Raw genomic sequence first — 22,515 nt, forward strand, 5'->3', positions numbered from 1 at the left:
ACGTTGAGGTTGACTTGTTACTTTGTGAGGGATGCATTGATGAGGAAACTAATTTTTGCTCGGTTTATCACTTCTAGGAATCACCTAAGTGATATGTTTACCAAAGCCTTGTTTCGTCCAGCTTTTCTTGAGGGTTGTTCCAAGTTGGGCATGGGTGTGATATATATACTCCAGCTTGAGGGGGAGTGTTAAGAGTATTGATATTATGTTAATGCTACCGAAGGGGGAGTGTTTTGGGTATATAATTCTGGGTTCAAGAGTCTTTGATGTAATATTTAGTAGTCAGGAACATACTTGTAATTAGTTGAAGTTGCTATGTTATGTAATACATCATAGTGGTTACAGTTGGTATTGTTTCAATCTTCAGTAGGATACTAAATTGTTCACATTTATATATGTTAAGGCTATCAGTCCTTGTCTTCGCTCCTCCCCATTGCTTTTTAATTGCCTCAATGAGAGTAAAGTTTTTTATCTCCCTCTATTTAAGGCATGACCTTTGAGATGCAATGGCTTCACTGAAGAAATATCAGCTGCATACTAGCAGTGGACTTTCTTCCTGTTATTACCAAACTAAAATGGCCTAAGGTTACATAATTCTTGCCAATGCATTTTTGTGCCAGAAACACCCCTTCCAGGGGGAGGGGGTAGGGTTGACATTACCACCACATTCTTTTTCCTCAAACTAGGTAGATGCTACAAAACTTCTCTTGTGGATGTGGTTAATGTAATATGGTATTGTTATTATCAGGCAAACAGGGCAGCTTCAAGTACTGAGTGCTCACCATCAGTCTGGCGGGGTAATGACAGAAATTTTTGTTACTTGTAGTCCTAAACTTGCATCATGATGATTTTATCTCAGTGCAACTGGTAATTTTGTTTGTCCTAGGAGCGGTCAGTTTCTACTATTCTCTATCTAGTTTCTCTGCAAGACCTTACGCATTGCCCATTCCGTGTGGTTGATGAGATAAATCAAGGTATTTTATCATACATACTGCCATGCTCTTTTTTGACAAATGTGTGCAGGAAACTTTAGTTTCTGAACGTTTCCTATTGCAGGAATGGACCCTATAAATGAAAGGAAGATGTTTCAGCAGCTAGTTCGAGCAGCTAGCCAACCCAATACCCCACAGTAAGAGCCAATTTCATCTTCTTTTACTATACAGTTACTCCCCACTGCCAACTCCCATGGAATAAACTTCAGTTTGCAAGGAAGAGTTATTATCATGGAAGTTTATGAACATATATGAAGTGGTGGAATCCGGGTTAGATTAATCCTTATTGGATCGCTTGTGGGCCCATCCAAACAAGGAAACACTCAAGGCCAAAGTTCAGTGGAAACACCGTAAATAAATCTGTCTACAAAGAGGGTGGCAATTCTGTAAATAAGTTGAAGTCCATTAGTGAGTGACAAAGTTGTAATTTCTTAGAACTCCAAAACATAAGCAAAGGATTATATCGGGAGAGTAGAAATGGTAAACTTGGAATTAAAAATAAAATAAGGATGTAAGAGATTAAGGGAGAAAGGGGAGGGCAAAAGAGGAAACCAATCTAAAAGTGAATTTCATGAGGGAGGGGACAGAACGAGTTTGTCTTCGACTCCTAGAACTCGACCAGAAACAAAAAGGGTGGAAACTGGATTTGGGTTCAGGTGCTGGAATCATTCTCATATGGCAAATTTCAGGTATAAAGTCACAACGAAGAGCCCTACTGAACTCAACTGGAATCAGTCCCAACAATCAACCTGGGAGGTACCAAAGTCTACCGGAAATTGCTTCTGGTGATTGAAAAGCTGGCAGACTCGATCTCAGTTGGATAATCCACAACAGAGAGGACTTTTAAGGCCAATGCTCTTGAATTAGGATCGCTGGAGGGTAATAACTCTATTCCAGAAATTTCAGGTTAAACCACACTCCCACTGGATGGTTCAAAGCAACTATATGAAGCCGGTATTATTTTCAGTTGCTGAGCAGGGTAAATAGGACAATCATACGACATGAAAGAAGGATTAAAGGATTAACAGAAAAGAAGAGGAAGATAAGAACAATAAAGAACAAAGGAATGAACAGAAAGAAAAGGGAGATTTCCGTACTTTAGATAAGGAGAAGAGAGAGAAGGAAAAGGAGAGAAACACACAATAGCCAGCAAGCCAAGCAACACCACAGTAGTTCGAAACTTCAATTCATTCTCATTCTAAAACTGTAATCTCCAACGTAATACATCAATATAAAGAAAACACCCTTGCCTAATAATAGTAACCTACTCAAAAGTTGAAACTAAATAAAGTAGGCAATGACTCGAGCAAAGAAACTACCAAAAGAAATCCTATGTAATCTACCTGACCTTGTAAAACAAAGAGAATTAAATAAACATTGTGCTGATGTTCTCTGTGCCGCAGCGCAGCCTGCGCCCAGACACATGGGCCTGCCATTCAGGGGGGCAGGGTGGTCATTTCGCCCACTCCCATGTGTCTGGGTGCAGCCTGCACCCCCGGCACAGAGAACATTTGGCCATAAACATTACATGGAAATAAATCTCTTATGTAGTCTACCAACCCTCGCCAGACCAGAAAACTGGTTTCGGACCGGTTCTTGGTTTGGGCCTCGGAAGTGGGTCATGTTTGTACAGCAAGGCTAGAGCAAGTGCATCATGGGCATATTGTGGAACCTACAGAAACTGTGCAAACTTCAAGGAAACGCTAGATATTGAGTCAAAACTTCAGAAATGATAAGAATAATTAACACATAATGATCTTTGTTGAGAAAAATTTTCATTATAGCCGATTAAAGGGATTAGTAACCAAACACTCTGTTGTTATGCATGTTGAGAATGACAAAGCAAATAAGTGATACATTTTCAGCAGAAAAGATCTGACAAGGATTTGATTTTAATAACAATACTGAGTATATAAATCCTAAATCACAAAATTTTAGCTTCCAATAATTATATATAGATACAACAAAAAAAGAAAAAGAAATTCCCACATATCTACAGTAGCCTGTGCGTGTGTGTGTTAGGGTTGGGGGGGGGGCATGGTACTAAAACTCGGGTCTCGGTACCAACTCGATTCTTGGAAAAACCGAGACGAGTCAAAATCTCGCCGAGTTGGTGCATTTTTTTTTTTTCAACTCGAAGCCTCAACTTTGGGTCAACCTGAGATCTCGCCGAGATATGTCGAGTTTTGTCCAATTAGGTAAGGTATTTAAGTGGTAGGTGGGTTAAAATAATGGGTCGAAACAGAGATCCAACCGAGATCCGAGATCTCGCCGAGATATTGCACTTTTGAGACTCGTAGGCAGTCTCATCTCGGCTTTTCCAAAAACCAAGAAACTCGGCGACGAGTTCTCGAACTATGGGGGGGGGATATGAATCCAGCCAAGTGGTAGTTCAGGACCGTGAAATGTTTTAGATCATAACATGTAACTTGTTTCCCACGAAAGACTAAAAAAAAGAAAGTAGGAATGGTTGTATTCATGCTTACTTGGCAATCGTCCCTTAATATGGCATATTTTGTAAATTTTAAATATTTTTTTTGGGGAAAGATTACCTGGTATTGTATTATGGCATATAATCTTCAGGGACATAATATACATATTTTTCAAAAAATATAAAGAAAGAAAGAGTTTCCTCTAATTTTTTCCACCAATTTCATCCATTACCAAAATCGATGAAACATGATGCACATGCATGGTTTTTGATGTTGATGCATTTGACGTGTTCTTGAAATGCATTTGAGCTTCAAGTTACACATGTGAAAATATATTTCAAAGAGGAATCTGTGTAAATTAATTTTCAGACTTTCCAGGTTTGTCTCAGAATCTTTGGGGTTCTGGCTTTCCATTGTTCATCTGAAACCCAAATAGAGCAAGTCTTTGTCAGTTCACTTGTCTACAGCTCCTAAATCAAGGATTTGTTTTCTTTTCTTTCTTGTTCTTTTTTTTTTGGGGGGGGGGGAGGGGGGGTTGGTACACAAAATTACAGTCTGAATAAAATTGTACTGAATTTAAGTTGATTTGACGATTTTATTCCAAGTATTGGTGAGATTGAACATATTGGTTGATCCATTTTGGGATTTGCAGACCGATACCCATACAGATGACTAGGATAGGCTACCCACATTTAAACCTTGGATCAGGTGTTATTGGCTGATCTGGATCGGAGTCGGCGGACTCTGATCTGGATCGGAGTCGGCGGACTCTGATCTGGATCGGAGTCGGCAGACTCAGATCTGATTCAGGATGGATGAGTTTTAAATCCTTGGTAATATTTTAGTTTAAGTGACATTTTGATGAAAATTTGAATAGTTTGGTCAGAATCACGTATATTTATGTTTAATTTTGTTGCTTGTTAACTTTGCCTTGGCGGCTTCAGAGACCTAAACATTGTGATCACTTTTGACATAAGCAGTGGTTTCTCCAATGCTATCCCAGCTGGCCGAAAGAGTTCAGTTACATAACTGATACTGATCAACAAATAATTATGCTGACAAGTTTGATATTTCTATTTGTTATTGTGTTTGTTCTGCTGAATACAAATCAACCTTCAGTGTTTATTTTGGGCATGTCATTTCTGTGCAGATGTTTCTTACTTACACCAAAGTTGCTATCAAACCTGCAATACAGTGAAGCATGTTGTGTCTTGCATATTATGAATGGACCTTGGATTGAGGAGCCTGCCAAAGGTAGCAAAGCCACTGAAAATTGAAGCCAGAAGTGATTTTATGGATTGACTTGTTTATTTGTCTTCTGGTTTATGCATGCTTGATTTTAATTGTTTGTTGTGTGTCCATCAGTGTGGCACAATGGCGAAAGTTGGAAAACAGCTATTGGCATGGCTAGTGGGGGTTAATGTTTAGAGGCTCACCACACAGCAGCATCACTAAGTTGAGGACTACAGTTCCAAAGTAGTAGTCCAAATGATGTGGTTTCTTCTAGACAATAGATGTTCTAGATTTAATCTTCTCCCCCCCCCCCCCCCTAATCCCTAAAAGAAACCCCCTTTGTAATATATGTGAAGCTCATGTTAATTATGATGCCCAACCATGGAAAAGTGTATGCTTTCATCACTAATCTAAGATATTGATATTGGCTCGTGAAACAAATAGAACAATGATGGGAAATTGTTAATTATGATGCCCAACCATGGAAAAGTGTATGCTTTCATCACTAATCTAAGATATTGATATTGGCTCTTGAAGCAAATAGAACAATGATGGGAAATTGGACTTCATTTGTTTTGATAGGTAATATCAGGTTTAGAAACTATTTGGACGACCAGTTTTGGGACCAGAGACACATTGTTTGTATTCTTTTAACTTGGGTTTTTCTGAGTCCTTAGTTCACCGTGGGAACAGTCACCATGTCTAGTTTATTAATCACTGATTTTGCTCTGACTCTCGGGACCTATCTGGTTACATCTTGTTGCCAGGATGGGCTATCCTTTTGGTTTCGTTCTCTCTCCAGGAAGAGAATAACTATGCAGAGAGACTGCTTTACTGCATTTCCTGTGTTGTATTGCATTTCAATGTTATTTGGTCTTCTACCAAAAAAAAGTGTCGTTTGGTCCTACAAGGAACAGTTGGAAAGAGGTAAATAATGCAATATTGTAATGATCTCGGAACTGTCTTTTTTTTTTTTTTTTTTTTTAATGAAGCATCAACACTGTTAATTTGGAAAGTAAGGAGCAAACTTGATTTTTATAAATCATGTAAACATGTATTATTTTAGACAAAAACTTGTTTTAACCAATTTTGGTGAGAACAAAGTTTGCCTTTTTAAGTCAACTTTTTTTTGTTTCCTTTCAATGAGGGTAAATCTAGGGCTGTAAATGGATCGGATTCGGCTTTGATAGTGCTATATCTACATCTGCATCCGATTAGCTATCGGATGGATTCGGATAGTGCTAAACGGATACAGATACGGATACGGATACAAATTGGATATTTTATCCGTTTACATGTAAATATAATTTTTTTGATAGCTATAACCTATCGGTATCCGCATTCGTTTAGCTTTCGGACGGATTCGAATAGTGCTCAATGGATACCGACATGGATACGGAAATGGTTTTCGGCTATTCATTTACACCCCTAGGTAAATCCTCTCATTTCACTTAAATTTTATAGTAAAGAACTTTTAATTTTTGAAAACTTTTTTCATAACTTCTAACATTAAATATTGTATTAAATAACTCTTGAGAATAAGAAAAGGGCCAGGTTATTATATTTTTAGTTCACCACTTTGTTGCAACATGTTACATCAATTATCTTACTAGGAAATTTCAAACTTTGGCGCACCAAGGTTTTTAGTATTATTGGTATTACCTGTTATTTTAGCTAGAATCATAAAATCCAGGTTGGTTGCCTTGAGCCTAAATTGAATCCTGATGTTGTTATGTAAAACATTGCTAGGTGGATTTCTGATCTTTGGTTGTCTGATTTGTCTCCATCCTTCTCTTCATCCCTAGGGATGTAAATGGACACCCAAGAATCCTAATTTGATTCACATCCGTATTCGTTTAGGGGTATTCGAATAACGGATCAAAAGACAGTTAGTTTTCAAATGAAACAATTAGGTGTTAAACCAAAAGAGGAAACAAGACAGGTCTATAATGCAAATTAAAACCAACCAAACGGATGGGCTATAGCCAAACATTGTTGATATCCCCTTGACCACAAGAATGACTTCCAAAATATAAATAAGTTTGAAAATAAAATGTTTATTTTAATTGACTTCGGACTAGGGATGAGAAGACGATTTCAATTTAGTGTGTGCAGTTTCTAATTCTGCAATGGTTCCCCTTTGTATTCAGTAACTTCTTCACAATTCTGGAGATTCTAAATTCTCTCGGTATCTTACTCTTCAAAAAACTACTATTTCAGTGAAAATATTATACTTCCAATGGATTTCAGTCTTTCTCCAATGGTTTCCAGTTATTCATTGAAATTCAAGATATCTCTATGGATTTCACTGCATCTCTGGAGTAAAAAATGTAATAGGGGTAACCCTATTTATAGGTTTGGCTTTTCCAAAAATTACCCCAAATGCCCATGCATGCAGCACCAGATCGTGTCGTCCCGGCACCACTGCGGCATCTGATGATGCCGCAATGCCTCAGCATGCCACAAGGCAGTTGGCTGAGTCAGGTGCAGATCGGATATGAGTTGAATCGTGGGTTAACTCGGTTTCCCAAATTTCTTTTATTTTTCCTTTAAAACTGTGGGTTTTTAACAAATGCCTCCTTGAAAATGCTCAGTTGTTTAAATGCCCTTTTACTACTTTCCAAGGAATCTAATGATCAAAATGCCCCTTTGATTAAAACCCATCAAAATTAAAGAATAAAATGACCAAATTACCGTCATCTTCCTCAAATGATTTAGGGTTTAAAACTGAAATTATTTTCTCCAAATCGGTTAGGGTTTGAACCCAACAATTCGAAAGCAAGAGGTTAGATTAAGGAATTACCTCGAGCTAGTCACCGAGGTTGATAGCATAGGTTCTCGTGTTGTGTGTTTATTTGGATATTTCGGGGTTTACATTAGATTGTTAAACAATGTTCTTTTCTACTGTAAATAAATTCCTAATTTTAAAACCGTTTTCAGTTAAAGAAAAAGGTCTAAAAGAAGTTGGGATTGGACAGTAGTTCCCCTGTATTTCGCTTCTGTTTTACAGGAGAAATGCCAAATGAGTCGTTCCGATTCCATCAAATGAGAAAAACCAATTTTTCTGTTTTTTTTCTGATTGTTTGTTTAAATTCAGAGGAGCTCCGGAAGTTCGATTATGGCTTCTGATTTGATTATTGAAGCTGGTGACCGAACTGAAGGAGAAGAAGAAGATGCTAGGTACCCTAAGATTGCGGATATCAGGGTTTCAGATAGAACTGAGATCAGCGCATTGTCACGGCCTTAGACCTTACTAAGCAACCGCCGGCACTTAGCACTCACTCTAGCACTAAGTCGCCTTTCACCAACTCTAGCAAGGGACTTGGGAAGAGAACTTAGAGAACACTAGAGAGACTTTGAAAGAATGCACTTGAATTGCTTAAAAGCTTTGAGAACAAGACTTGGTAGCTTGCTTGCTTGATTGGGTGGTTGGTTGGTTGGTTGGTTAGTTGGTGCCTTGGCAAATGAGGCCACCTCTATTTATAGGCAACCAAGAACCCAAAGAATACCTAAGATATTTACAAGTGTCTTCCATCCAATGGTGGAGAACTTTTTAGCCTAAGAGACTAGAACCTTCCCACCTCCTTTGTGGAGGATTCTAGCTACTTGGAGAACTCTAGAAGTCTCCTCCTTCCTTAGCTATTTACAAGGTTTTTCTAGAAGCTTCTCTAGAAACTTCCTTGACCATCCTTGCTTCTAGAGGTTCTAGAATATATATAGACTCTCTTCTAGTATAGAGAGTTCTAGGCCATGGACTTGGTCTTAGCCCAAGTTCCAAGTCCATGGGCTTGCAAGTTAGGCCCGTGGGCCTTTGTTGGGGGGGCCGTGACAGCATGGTCAAGTTCCTTCCACGCAAGGTCCCACTCTACAACTCCAAGAAGCAAGCAAAGCTCTCCGAGAAGTCCCGTTGGATTCCGAGAGTCTGCCTTCGAGCCTAGCTATGGATCTTCTCCTAGTTGATTCTCTAATGCTCAGAGATCTAATTATTCATATCGGTCTCCTTTTCATTGTTGGGTACAATCTAGGGCTGTAAACGGTTCAGATTCGGGTCGGACAGTGCTATATCCGCATCCGCATCCGATTAGCTATCAGACGGATTTGGATAGTGCTAAACGGATACAGACGCAGATTCAGATCGAATATTTTATCCGTTTACATGTAAATATAGCTTTCGAATAGCTATAGCCTATCTGTATCCGCATCGGTTTAGCTTTCGTACGGATTCTGATAGTGCTAAACGGATACGGACACGGATACGAAAACGGATTTTGGCTATTCATTTACTCCCCTAGTACAAACCCTAACTGATTTGGGGAAAATTTTTTCAATTTCAAACCCTAAACCATTTGGGGAAGATGAGGGCAATTTGGTAATTTTATTCTTTAATTTTGATGGTTTTAATCAGAGGGGTATTTTGGTCATTAGATACCCTGAAACTAACGTTTAACATCCCCAATTAACGGACTGGACCAAAATGCTACAATGTTTTGAAGTTAGAGATCATTTACAATTAGAAAAGTTGTAAGGAGGCATTTGGACAAATGGGCATTTTGAGGGGAGCATTTGTTAAAAACCCTTACAACTTTGAAGTTTGAAAATTCATATTTCTAATATATAAGTCTGACTTCACGAATTGAGTGTCATCTAAAATCTTATTCCGAGCACTATCCAATGTGATATTAAGAGACAGACTCCCCTGTTGAAGCTGTATAAACTATATCTTAATGAGGCCAGGAAGTATTTCTTGCAGAAGGCGGCCAAGAATCATTCCCCTGTAACCTGCTGACCCGTGAGGACACGTCGGGTCATCTCTCACCATTGGTGGACATCTCCCTGTAAGATGAAGTTGTCACAGGAAAGCTCCTATCCTACAGTGGCGGGAGCTGGAGCGTCTAGGCTAGCTAAACGACAGGAAAAGTAGGGGTGAGGTGGTCATTTCACATGTGGGGCCCACCTAATGACCACCCCACCCTTGCTTTTCCAGTCGTTTAGCTGGGCTGGACGCTCCAGCTCCCGCCACTGCAAGACAGGAGCAGAACCCCCTTCTGCTCGTCAATACCACTCAAAGACACAAAATATCGGATCATATCCAATTCTACAACCCATAACTCGGCTGCAAAAAAGTCTGTATGTTAAACTAGCTTCGATGTTAAAAAATTAAAGGATAAATTAGATGTCACCTCTTGGTTTACAAACAAAACTCAAATCATCCCCTAGTTTTTTTAAATACTCAAATCATCCTCTGTATTAGACCCCAATATGACAAATTAGTTCCTACCATTAGTTTTATGTTGTTAAGTGATGATGTCAGCCAGTTAAATAAATTTAATTCCCTAAACTACCCTTGACCATTGTTGATTTATGATTTAACCCTATAACTAAAAACCCCAAATTCATCCTCTTCCTCACACCTGCAACTTTATCTCAAACAGAAGTTTAGCAGAGAGAAGAAAAAGGAGAAGAGCTTTAACTTTTGAGATCTGAAAAGGCTTTATGTTTCAGTTGTTTTGTTCGTTCAAGTCTGCTCTTTTGTCTGATTTCATTAGATTTCTTCCAGGTCTGTTTCTCTCTTCTAATCTTATGTTATGTTTTTTCTTTCTGTTCTTGATCTTCTTTCCTGAATTCCTGTTCTTAATTTTTGAAGTTTCTTACCGTTACTAGTTCTTATTGTTTGGCGACACCCTTGGGTCTCTGAGAAGAAGCCCTGCGGATCCAACAGTTCAGCCCCTTTAAGCCTGAGATTTTGGGGTGTGAAACCCTCCACCTTATGCGACCCTAGCCCTTGTTTCTCATGCTCTAAATCCAACCCTGCTGCAATATATCTCACTGAACCCAAATCCTGAACCTGTGAAATTACCCTTAAATTTCCAAGAGAATTGAAGCCCTGGGTGGAGGGTAGGGGTGTCAATTCCAAGCCCGGCCCGCCAGGCCTGATCGAGCACGCCCGGTTAAAGCCCGGCCCGACCCGATTACTAAATATGTCGGGCTTAAGCCCGACACGTTTAGTAATCGGGCGATCTCGGTGTGGGTTTCTAGCCCGTTGGGCGCCCGACTGAACCAACCGATTCCAGGCCCAACCTAGACCGCCCGGTTATAGTCCGACCCAATCGACCCTTTAACTTATAAACTTCCCCTTCCCTTCCCTCCAAATTTCCTTTTTTATAATTTGTTTCTTTATTAGTCTTTGACATTTATTGGTTAGATACACTTAACGTAGGTGAGATGAGGTTTAGTTTTAATTTTTAGATCTTACTTTGTTAGATGTCAATTAGTAAGCCCACACCGTTTAGAGTTAAACGACTAATTAGCTTGTTTTAGACCCGGTTTATGCCCATTTAACCCGAATAAGACTGCCTCGATTAAAGACCGAACACCGATCGACCGAAATGAAACCGTACCATGCCCGCCCAAGGCAAGCCCGAATGCCTAAATGGTCGGACACGGTGCAGCTTGTAAAATTGATGAAGCCCGGCTAGGCCCGACCGTGATCGACCGACCCTGACCGGTTGACACCCCTAGTGGAGGGCCATAGAAATCACATGCGAGCAAGCTCCTTCCGCCTTTGCTATTTCATCATGGGAAAGAAGTAAATCTTCTTGGGACAATTACACTTGAGCCTGATTATTTTATATTACAAAAAGGCCCTAATTCTTAAACTCTGAATGGAGATACGAATGGACCACAGGGCTAGGGCGAAGCAAAGGAGGCAGCGGTGGTGATGATGCCAGCGCAGTTGGAGGAAAGGGATGGGGTATTTAAAGTTGAAGATGAAGGAAGTGTAGTATTGTAAATTTAATTCTAATATTTTAGTACGAGGGTAAAATAGTTCTTTCAGACCAATAACTAACAGTAAACTAACATCGTTACTATAGAGGGGGATGGATGAGTATTTTCAAAAATCAAGGGGTGATTTGAGATTCATTTGAAAACCAATGGGTGACGTGTAATTTACCCAAAAAATAGAGAGATGGCTTTATTGCATTATTCGTTGTTTCTCTCACTAGTCCTTCTAGTCAGTAAGAAAGATCCTAACCCATTGTGCCATATGGAGGGGTGATATAACAATTCAAATTTGTGGATATAAAGTAATTATTTGAATTAGTCATCTGTCAAATTTTATATTTAAATTTAGAGAATAAGAACAATTCAGATCCTCTACGGCACGTTGCTCGTAGTGGCCATAGCGGCCCAGACACACTGTCGCATGCAATGTCTGCCTTACCCCTACTCGGGCAAGGTGCTCGGGTAAGGATAAGACGGACATTGTGCAAGGTGGTGTGTCTGGGCTGCTACAGGCAGCGCGCCATAAACGATCATAATCCGAATAAGAACACTAACCGGTTGCATGTTAGCGTGGTTTCTACGTCTAGACACAAACCAATGCCTTTATGTGCGAAAAAGACTGTTGAGCCCCCAATGAAATGAAAATTGCATCCAAATCAATGTCTATGTGCACATTTTCATTGGTTACCATGATGGTAAAGAGGCTACACGATCGATTAGCATTCTCTTGCCCTTAAATTTAATACTTTATCTCTCTCATCTTTGTATTTCAGCCATTTATTTATTTTTACTAAGGTTTCAAAGCTTGATCCTTTCAAGTGATTGACTTCGTTTGTGCTAGACGACTTGGCATGGGAGTAGGGTCTATATATGTTCATAAAATTTGAGTCACCCAAGCTGCCACATGGCAGATATTTGTTTTACGTCACTTTTTTCTATCTATGGAAGAACAAAGAGCTCTTCTTGGCTTTGAGCCATGGATTTGAACTCGAATTGGAATCAATCAATTCAACTCAGAATCATTGGGTTTGATTTCAATTAACCTCAGACTCTAGGGGTACTAACTTTGATCAAATCTCGGTGAATCCGACTCCTCTCCAGGGAGCCTAGTGCCCAGGGAGTATCTATGGGTGCTGGGTGCATCCAAGGGCTGGGCTGTGCCACAGAAATCTCAACACACACCTAGTCAGCCATCGGCATGTGTGCAGCACAATTCAATGGCTGGATGCCCCCTAGGCAATCCCTAGGCGCTGGGCTCTCTAAAGTGGAGCTCAAGAGCTCAACCTCTTCTAGCTAAGGATGTAAATGAATAGTCGAAATCCGTTTTCATATCTGTGTCCGTATCCGTTTAGCACTATACAAATCCGTCCAAAAGCTAAACGGATATGGATACGGATAGGCTATAGCTATCCGAAAAGCTTTATTTACATGTAAACGGATAAAATATCCGATCCGTATCCGTGTCTGTATCCGTTTAGCTCTATCCGAATCCGTCCGAAAGCTAATCGGATGTGGACGTGGATGCGGATATAACACTATCCGAGCTGAATCCGATCTGTTTACATCCCTACTGCTAGCCTATTCTAGGATGTTTCAGATTGGAATCGGCAGAGACAACCTACCGATTCTGATTCCGATTCTGAGTGTTGGTGTTTTGTCTAACCGATTCCCACTTTTTAAACCTTCATTTGAGTTGACTGAGACTTGTCAGTGATACATTGCATAACAACTCAGTAGCTCGCTGCAAGACCCATCCACCAAACCTCCCCTTAGTAAAGCGAAGTTAATGCCATCGCTTCTGAATGGAATAAATTCGCCGGAAATAGTGGGTACAGACACAGCTCTCTTTCTCTCTCCCTCTCCACTGGGAGTGTCTCTGTATGCGCGTATGCTCATCGCTCGGTCACTCGTCTGCTTCTCCTCCATTAAAACCAAGGACCTTCGTCGACGATGATGGAGTGGTAAATAAGCATGGCCGTGGGGCCTTCTAACTCTTTTAACGGTACTTGAAAGCTCTCTTTCTCTCTCTCGCTCGCTCTTCTCTATTGGGCTGTGATTATTTAATTTCAGTTAAAATTTTATTTGATCTCCCTAATATATGGACATTTATATGTAGGAGAAGGAGGAGGTAGAGGGCTATGAGGTTAATTCTGGGCAGTTTCTTCTTCAGGAGTTAGCAACGTGGCTGCTGTAATGAAAACCTCGACAACTTACCACCTCCTGGCTTTCACCTTCTGCTGTCTCACAGTTTTGGTTAGGGCACAAAACGGTGGGTTCTTCTGCTCTTCCCAATTTATCTTCTCCATTTCTTAATACATGCTCATCCATCCATCCACCCAATCCTGTGCTCCAATAAAAATAGAGAGAGGAAAAAACAAGCTTAGTTCTCTTGGATGTTTTAGTGATGCTACCCTTAATCGCCAATGAGTGTGACTGTATCTTCTTGAAGTTGGATTTTGTATCCAACTTGTCTGAGAGATGATAAAAGCCCTAAAAGATTTATTTTTTGTGATTAAACCATTTGCATTCTTCAGTCCCTCCCGATTTTGTTGTTCTTTTACTTTTTCGAATCTAATTCTTTTTGGTGAAGGAAAAACAAGTTCTGTTATCTTGGACTTTTTAGTGATGTTACTCTCAATCGCCAATATGTGTGACTGTGTCTCCTTGAAGTTGGATGATAAAGGCCCTAAATTTTTTATTCTTGTGATTAAATCATTTGCATTCTTCAGTCCCTCCTGATTTTTTTGTTCTTTCCTTTTATCGTTTTGCACATTTAGACATTTTTGTAATGTACCTAATTTTTCATGTTGGTCATATACTTGGTAAATGGTTCATTTTAGATAATATTTCTTCTTCTAGTGCTGTATCTCCTCTTTCTTGCCCTTTCCCTGTTATATAATTAAAATTTTGCCATATCGTCACCTTCTTCTAGATTGTGGGTAAAGGCTAAAGTGAAGTAAATTAGCAGCTGAAAAAGCTTCATCTAAGCATTGTTGGAAAACAAGGTTTTCTGACTTGACTCGTGCTCCTCAAAACCTGGTGACTTGGACGAGTCAAACGACTCTCAAACCTGTTCAGGGTGAGTCAGGTTTTCCTAATTTGTTAAGACCTGGCCTTCTTCTCCTTCTCTGATATAGCTTCCCACTGTCAGTCGATTCAGTCCCGACAACAATTGCTTTTCTTCTAGAAATTGTAGAAGTATCCACTTATCTGTGAAGATCAGAGCGAGAATGAAACTACAAAGAGCTTCAGTTCTGAATTCAGGATACCAATGAATCTGAGAGAAAACCTACAAATGAGTAAATTGAAAAATTCAAGTTTCATTTCTTAAATTTGAGAGTAATCTGTCACAAAATGGAGTTTCAGGCTAGATTGTGGAGGCTTTGAATGAAAACAATCAAAAAACAAGAATAGAGTTGGAAATCGTAAAGGAATTCTTTGATATGTGAAGACAAGAATAAACTATGAAAAGCTCCATTTTTGAATTCATGGAAGCTAACTATCTCTATCTAACAGATAATTCAGGAAACGAAGAAGATCTGAAGTTTTTATTTTTATTTTTATTTTTTTAACAGGAGCTTATATATTATATTACCAGGATAGGCCCCAAGGTGGTTTGAACTCATGACCTCTTATTTGAGGAGAGATCTGAAGTTCTTGAAGCATGTATCAGTTGTCATTTCTTTCTAAGGATTTGAAGGGATTGGAGAACTCGAATTTCACCTTTATTTCTTCAATCATCTGCTGAATATGAACTTCTAACAAACAATGAAACAATCCATGATCAACAGTCGAAAATGGGTTTTCTCCTCATTCTCCTCCGCTTCTCAGTTCCCTCTGCAAATAACTATGATTCTGTCCAAACCCATAAAAGTATTGAAGGAGAAAAACCCAATTCAAGAGCTATCATGGATATGAAAGGTGGCCAGTTTCCATAATCTGGGTGGTTCAGCTCTCTGATCTCCATTTCAGTGTGCTAGTATGTAGTTATTTACTTATGAAGTGTATTAATTATTTCAATAAATTTACCAACAAAAGGAGAGTAGTTTTCCCATACTAAAAATTTTGGCATACAATACAAAATTTTGTTAAAGACTATGTGGTGCGATCACTAGGTCTGGAAACCCTATTTGAAGTCACTATGGGCCCACACGAACAGTGGAGTAATCAAATCAAAAGTTTGGTGGCAGAACTGTAAATGTCCAGATTTTGAGAGGTTTACTAAGGTAGAGGCTAAAGAAAGGACAAGATGGAGTAGTTATGTCATTTGGGGCAGGGGGGCGTTGGGGGGAGGAAGACAGGAGGTTGTCTGCAACCTCTGGTCGATAACATAGTCAATGGTAACCCAACTCGATTCAGGTGGAAGAACTCACCTGAATGGAACCCTAAAGCTCTAAAATTTTAGGCTAAGGTTGGCAACGAGAGCAACCAGTATCGGGTCCAAAGATCAAATGGAAGAATCAGGAGATTTTCTGCAACTAGATCCTGGCGGTAGGGAAGAGGGCAGATTTGAAATCTGGATGAAACTCCCAACTATGATCAGCCAGATTTAGATCCCCAAAATACACGATGGATTGTTTTTAATACCAGAATCACCTCCTAAAATCTTGAACTGATCCAATGAGAATCAAAGGAAGTCCTCCTCAATATTTGAGGCTGCAAGTACCGTTAGAAACAGGGTGGGGAAAAGAAAACAGAAAAGTAAGAAGGAGAAGAATAACAGAAGAGAAGGGGAACCAGATCGCAGGGAAGAGGGAGAGAGGAGGGAGAGAGCACGCAATCACAAGCTGCGCAGGTACACCCAAATCAATTTTCTATTCCATATTCAACTTACTTCTCCAACGTATAACAAGCATATTTAAAAGAAAAGAAATTACATCTAATAAGGAAACTACTCAAATATGGAAACTGGAAAGCACAATCTAATCTCCTACATGACCTACCCAAATAAAAAGATTACATGATAATCCCAATAAAAATAAATAAAATCCTAAAATATCCTAGTACCAAAGACCCAAATTTGGACCTGGTTTTTGGTCTGGGTTCTGGGGCTCTAGCCGGTTCAACTACAAATCCTCTTCACTATGCATTGTCATATAAGTACTATCCAAAACCAATGGGATTAATAAATAAGATATTACCTTAATTTATGCATGTACAAGATACACTCCGTAAAAATGAGAATTTCTTTTACATGGATCCAGGGATCTTAGATGGTATGCCTATATTATTTTTTTCCTAACCAACATAGCCATTGTTCTAACATGTTGCAGTACCTTGAAAACAGCACTATGCCCTTCTGGTTGGAAGATTGGACCAAGTAAGAATAAGTGTTTTGAATTTGTAGCAAGCTCCCGATCTTGGGACAAATCAGAGTCTCAATGTGGGTATAACCATGGGCACTTGGCAGCATTGACATCGACCGAAGAACTATACTTCGCAAGAAAGCTATGCCCTGAAACTGTCAATGGCTGCTGGGTTGGAGGAAGAGGCTTCAGTTCTACATCTGGTTTTGGTTGGAAGTGGTCGGACAATATGTCACTTTGGAATGCGTCAATCTTCCCTGAGGCACCATTTCGTTCCAATTGCTTGAATTCATCATGTCAGAACATTACCCCAATTGATTCCTGTACTTTGGTGACCAATGGCCACGTGCCCCTTGTGATCGAGAAATGCAACATATCTCATGATTTCATATGCATGCTTGATGTAGGTGAGCCAATACATATCCTTACTATCTTCTCCATCCTGTTTCCACTTCCTGTCCTTTCCCCTTCCCTTTTTTTTTTTAATTTATTGAAATGAGTGTAGTGTTTATACATTTTATTTTTTTGGCTCTCCATATTGTTATCTGTCTGATTGTTACTTAATGCACTTTTCTCATCCCTAACTAAAGCTTCTATGTTTCACCAGACACAAAATGTCACCACAAGCTCTGCCATGTGGAATATTTTATCATCCTTGCAACTGTTAGTGGGTTGATACTCTGCACGACATTGGTTGTCGTGATTTGGCTCCTCGCATGTAGGCGGAGCAAGAGACGTAGAAGGTCACGCAAAGGATCTAATCCTTCAACATCTGCATTAGTTCCACCATCATGGAGAGTCTTCACAATTGAGGAACTAAGGTCACTTACAAAGAATTTTAGTGAAGGAAATCGTCTTCTTGGGGATGCCAAGACAGGTGGCACATATAGTGGGCTTCTAACTGATGGTTCAAGAGTAGCAGTCAAGAGATTGAAGAGGTCTAGTTTTCAGAGAAAGAAGGAATTTTATTCTGAGATTGGAAGAGTTGCAAGGCTTCGTCATCCTAATCTTGTCGCAGTGAAAGGATGCTGCTATAATCATGGTGACCGCTATATTGTTTATGAGTTTGTTGTGAATGGACCCCTGGATAGATGGTTACACCACATACCGAGAGGAGGGAGGAGCTTGGATTGGTCTATGAGGATGAAAATTGCTACAACACTTGCACAAGGAATTGCGTAAGTCTACTTTACACCTATATTTGGTAAAAATGAAGTGTGCATCCAAACTGCTGCTGTTCGTTTAATTTGCTATCTACATATTTGTAGTTTTACTATGAGTTATGAATTTTTATATGCATAGCTTGCAAGGATCATTCATTATCTCCATTCTGTTCCAGTTAACCATCAGGAAGTACATCTATATATCCAATACTGAATGTCAACAAGGTAAGTGGTATTATTCCCTTGGTGTGTACTAAAACAACCAGCAATGGTTAGGAACCCTCAATGCAGTATGCAATGGGATAAGGCCCAAGTTCATAGATTCCCTAGTAATCCTCGACATAGCCAGCTCACCAGCGCATGAATTGGATGAATACATCCTCCTTACAAAAAATAACACTCTTTATTACATAAGGTCTAGTTTCCGCATGAGATGCGTATATCTCCATAAACCTCCTGGCCTTGCTTAATACGTGAACTGTCTCCGTGTAATCTCTAAACTCACCTCTCACCATGCCGGGACCTGGATTTCCAATGTTGCTGCCATCAGCATTGAGATTTAGCATAACCTCCTGGCATTGCTTTGAGTCTAGTAGCCAATGAATCATAGATTTAGAATCACCTCCTATGATCAATTATACCTACCCCTGTTGAAGGGAAATATCAATACCCATGGTGGCTGCTTTCCACTCTTCTGTGGTTGATTCACAAATACTGACAGGAGCAGAAAACACTAGCAGAACTGTTCCATTGTAATCTAAACACACCTCTCACCCTGCTGGGACCTGGATTGCCAATGTTGCTGCCATCGATACTGAGCTTTAACATATTTTTCCAGGGAGGGTGAGGGTGGGGGTGGGGATTCCCAGTTTCACAAGAGGTCATCAATTGATGCCCCGAAAACCTTTAGAGTAACAGCCCACTTAGCTGTTCTCACTGTGATGAGCGCAACAACCTGCTGGACTGATCTCTGCCGTGGTCTTAAAGCCCTTTTATTTCTCTCTTCCCAAATGGTTCAAATGGAGGCTAGGAACACAAAGCGCCACTAGATTTTCTCTAATTTGCCACACTGAGCTGATTATCAAAAACTCCATTACATCTTAACCCCCCTCCCCCCTTTTTTTTTTTTCGGTGGGGGGGGGTGTTTCCAGTTTTTTTACCAAAGAGAGACAAAGCAAGCCCAAATAGCTCTAGCAAAACTACATTGGACAGTGAGATGACTCACTATTCCCCATCAACATGCCAGTTCGTGCTTATTATTCACTCTGGCACTTCTCCCTTTTATGGCGTATCAAACACACATATAGCTTCTAATGTGGGAGGCAACCTGCATCAGATTTTTTTAAACTGAAAAGTGAAAACTCAGAAGGAGTTGAAGAAGAAAAACTGAGGAGCTGAAATTGCTTTACTGTTGTAAAATTCGTATACAGTGCTACACTGCTACTGGCCCTGTTTTGGGTCCTCTTGTAGACCTGAAATATGTAAATTCCTATTCTAACTACATCTGTAACCTAATACACCAAAATGAACTCTGAAAACATTCGAAGAAACAGATCAAATAATCTTGAATAAACAAGGATAAGAACAGAAATGAAACAATACAGTATTCTTGTTTCCAGAAATGATGGAACTCCTAGTCCTGCTAGGAGTTGCTGTAAACTCTTCAAACTTGATTCCTATCTGAATTAGGAGAGCAGTCAGAAACAACACTAACTTATTTGGTTTGAGGACAGGGAGCCCTGTTCCCTTGTAGTGGGAGTCCTGTTCAGTCTGATCAATTTGTAAATTCTTTCTCACAAGAATGGAAACCCATTCCATAAAAGAAATCCAGCATCCCTAAAGTTGCAGTAGTATCTAAATCTGTTCTGAGGTCTGACTACACTGTTCTGAGGAATTACGGCCTTTCGTACTTCAGTTGACTCCAAGAAAGATTAGTCTCCCAATATTATTCCTGCGTTTTGACAAGAAATAGAATGACATACCCCGAAAAGTAAGGTAAAAAAAGCTTATATTTTTCTAGACATTGGCAGAAAAAATGCATTGAAAATCCAGGACTACCAAGAGGGTGCATGGATCACCAAGATGAGGCAAATTTAACATGGTCAATTCAGACCATTTCCTAGATATCCAAATGGTTCAAATTGCTACATCACGCTTCCATATGGAAAAATCTTGTGTTTATTATGTGGGTGTGGAACTGATGAGTGTTACTTTTTATATTAATATCTACTCTAGAAATGATTATGTAGTTGTAAGATTTAGATGCAGTTATGAAGTATAATACCATGTTCAGTTATTCCAAGAGAAAAAAATATACAGTTTGGAGATTGTTTCCTTGTTTAGTTTATCGGTGATTGACTTTTAGCTGTAGGATTCCGTTTACAATTAATAAAATAAAATAAGTTTACCTATTGTTTTCATTTACTTTAAGAAGACTGTCACTATCGTAGTTGTTGGTTTCAATTGTTATGATTAAACAGAGACCTTTCTTGCTCAGTTCTCCATGAGTTTTTGACTCATCTTTTGATTCCTATATATATTTGCATTACAGATTTTTGCATGACAAGGTGAAGCCACATGTTGTGCACCGGGATATCCGTGCCAGCAATGTATTGCTGGATGAAGAGTTTGGAGCACATATAATGGGGGTTGGTCTCTCAAAGTTTGTTCCCTGGGAAGTGATGCATGAAAGGACAGTGATGGCTGGTACATGTGGATACCTAGCACCAGAATTTGTTTACAGAAATGAGCTCACAACGAAGAGTGATGTTTATAGCTTTGGAGTGCTTCTGCTTGAACTCATTAGTGGTCGTAGGCCCGCCCAGGCAGTTGATTCTGTCAATTGGCAGAGTATATTTGAGTGGGCCACCCCTCTTGTGCAGGCCCACCGATACCCAGAGCTTCTGGACCCTCTCATAACTGACATTCCTGAAGTTGGGGTTGTACAAAAGGTGGTGGACCTTGTATATGCTTGCACTCAGCATGTGCCATCAGTGCGGCCAAGGATGTCACATGTTGTCCATCAGTTGCAACAATTAGGATTAAAAACTGCCTCTGAAAAGTCTAGGATTGGAACAAGCACAAGCTCTAGCACTACCTCTCGGATGCATGTTTTTGAGATGGAGGGAAACAATGCGTAAGAGACAAACTTCTTTACTTAGGACTTAGGATTAGCTCATACTTGTTTGTACTCTTTTTTATGGAAGTGTAGTGAATTATTCTAGTGCTTATTAATTTCAGTTGTTAGCAGAAACCGGAGGAGAGTTTGTTGAAAACACTGTTAAATGTTAGGTTGCTTTTATATCCTCTCTACCGATTTCTCTGTTTTTCAGTATTGTTAAACTGTGTGGACCTGCATAGTTGTATAGCACCATGATAGAGGTAGTCCCCCTATCGTGGACTACTAGTGATCTGTGACATCTGTCCCAGCGGTAGTAGGTGCATATTGTTTTTCTATTTTCTTCTTAATTAGCTTCTTTATTAATCTAGAACTCTATATCTCTTCCCTGCTGGTTTACTTTTCTAATTCTATTAGGAAACCTTGTAATCTGATTCTATATATTGATACGAAGGGGAGGCTAAATCTATTGATTGCTAGCCTTCTCAGCAGTCTTTTCTTCTTCTTCTTCCATCGTTCTTCTCCTCTTTTTTTCTCTTGTATGGTTTCTGGTTAATACATTCTGATATTGTTACAAGTTATGCACAACGGCTTGATTTTTTCTTTTTCGTTTTTATCCTTACTTTTAAGGGAGGACTATAATAGATGCTTCTTTGTCTAAGTTTGTTTGTCTTGAGTTTCTTGACTTGACAGGGATGGACAAACTCTTCCAATGGTTCACCCTTCTGTTGAGGGTTTGTCGAGGTGTGCTTTTCATGATATATGGAGTGACCCTTCTATATTGAAGATTCTACTTATCCTAAGCAACCACTGTTGTATGCATCTAATTTCATGTAATCTCTGTTTGGATTGTTGGAGTTGAAACTGCGTTAGTCACCGGGGAAGGTGATACGTGGTTCGGACTTGTAAGTTTATGATGCCAATGGTTCAGAATCAGTCAATGACTGATCCTGCACTTCAAAATCAAGTTTTAGATGGTGCAGCCTTGTTACTGCTATTAGTCATGGGAGTTAAGACTGAAGAGATTGAAGAATGCTCATTGTGATCAGGTAATGCCCACTTGAAATCTTGGTTTGCTCTGTTAGAATCTGGGGAGCCAATGAGTACACCCATTCGTGGTTCGTTGCATAAGTATCAAATAGTGAAACTCACAGCTTCTTGTCTCTCTGGTGTGTCAAGCTTCTAAATTTACCTGAGGTTAGTAACTAAGATTTCCAGTAAAAGGTCAGTATAGAGTAACATTGACAATATCATTTCATACTCTGATGCAATATCATAGGATAATTCTGTTGGTTTTCTGTATTGTCCACAACAATTGCTTTACTGGGATTCAATGCTGTCAATACTGTATATGTTGAGATGAGACAGACAATAAATCTAGATTTCTACTGTGGAGATTTGAGAGGTAAGATTCTGGGTTTGGGACATTCATCATTGGCATTATGGCATACAAAAGAATGATAGATAGACATGAAGATTTTTTCCACA

General features: G+C 39.6%; 2 protein-coding genes and 1 long non-coding RNA gene across 5 annotated transcripts in view; 2 read left to right on the plus strand and 1 right to left on the minus strand.

Annotated features, from left to right (window-relative positions):
• The window catches only part of LOC122641852 (structural maintenance of chromosomes protein 5), a 103,253-nt gene extending 98,198 nt beyond the window's left edge, over positions 1 to 5,055 (plus strand). For all 3 annotated transcript variants that reach the window (XM_043835166.1, XM_043835167.1, XM_043835168.1), the window contains exons 26-31: positions 749 to 797; positions 887 to 974; positions 1,057 to 1,129; positions 4,575 to 4,678; positions 4,790 to 4,943; positions 4,987 to 5,055. In XM_043835166.1, the coding sequence (XP_043691101.1) occupies positions 749 to 797; positions 887 to 974; positions 1,057 to 1,129; positions 4,575 to 4,678; positions 4,790 to 4,845 (370 nt within the window). In that variant the 3' untranslated portion in view covers positions 4,846 to 4,943; positions 4,987 to 5,055. The remainder of the gene's footprint in view (positions 1 to 748; positions 798 to 886; positions 975 to 1,056; positions 1,130 to 4,574; positions 4,679 to 4,789; positions 4,944 to 4,986) is intronic.
• LOC122641854 lies at positions 497 to 15,409 on the minus strand. The gene is made up of 3 exons (XR_006329973.1): positions 15,230 to 15,409; positions 14,500 to 14,501; positions 497 to 510 (listed from the first exon to the last, which is right to left on the minus strand). It is a non-coding gene; the product is annotated as an uncharacterized LOC122641854 (long non-coding RNA).
• LOC122641853 (C-type lectin receptor-like tyrosine-protein kinase At1g52310) lies at positions 13,340 to 21,143 on the plus strand. Its single transcript, XM_043835169.1, has 5 exons — positions 13,340 to 13,442; positions 13,563 to 13,709; positions 16,728 to 17,153; positions 17,354 to 17,924; positions 20,461 to 21,143. The coding sequence occupies exons 2-5, from the start codon at positions 13,634 to 13,636 to the stop codon at positions 21,047 to 21,049; spliced, it is 1,662 nt and encodes a 553-aa protein (XP_043691104.1). The 5' UTR covers positions 13,340 to 13,442; positions 13,563 to 13,633; the 3' UTR covers positions 21,050 to 21,143.
• Positions 21,144 to 22,515: the final 1,372 nt, after the last annotated feature.

This window comes from Telopea speciosissima, chromosome 10 (genome assembly GCF_018873765.1).
Source record: "Telopea speciosissima isolate NSW1024214 ecotype Mountain lineage chromosome 10, Tspe_v1, whole genome shotgun sequence".
In the NCBI taxonomy this organism is placed as follows: domain Eukaryota; kingdom Viridiplantae; phylum Streptophyta; class Magnoliopsida; order Proteales; family Proteaceae; genus Telopea; species Telopea speciosissima.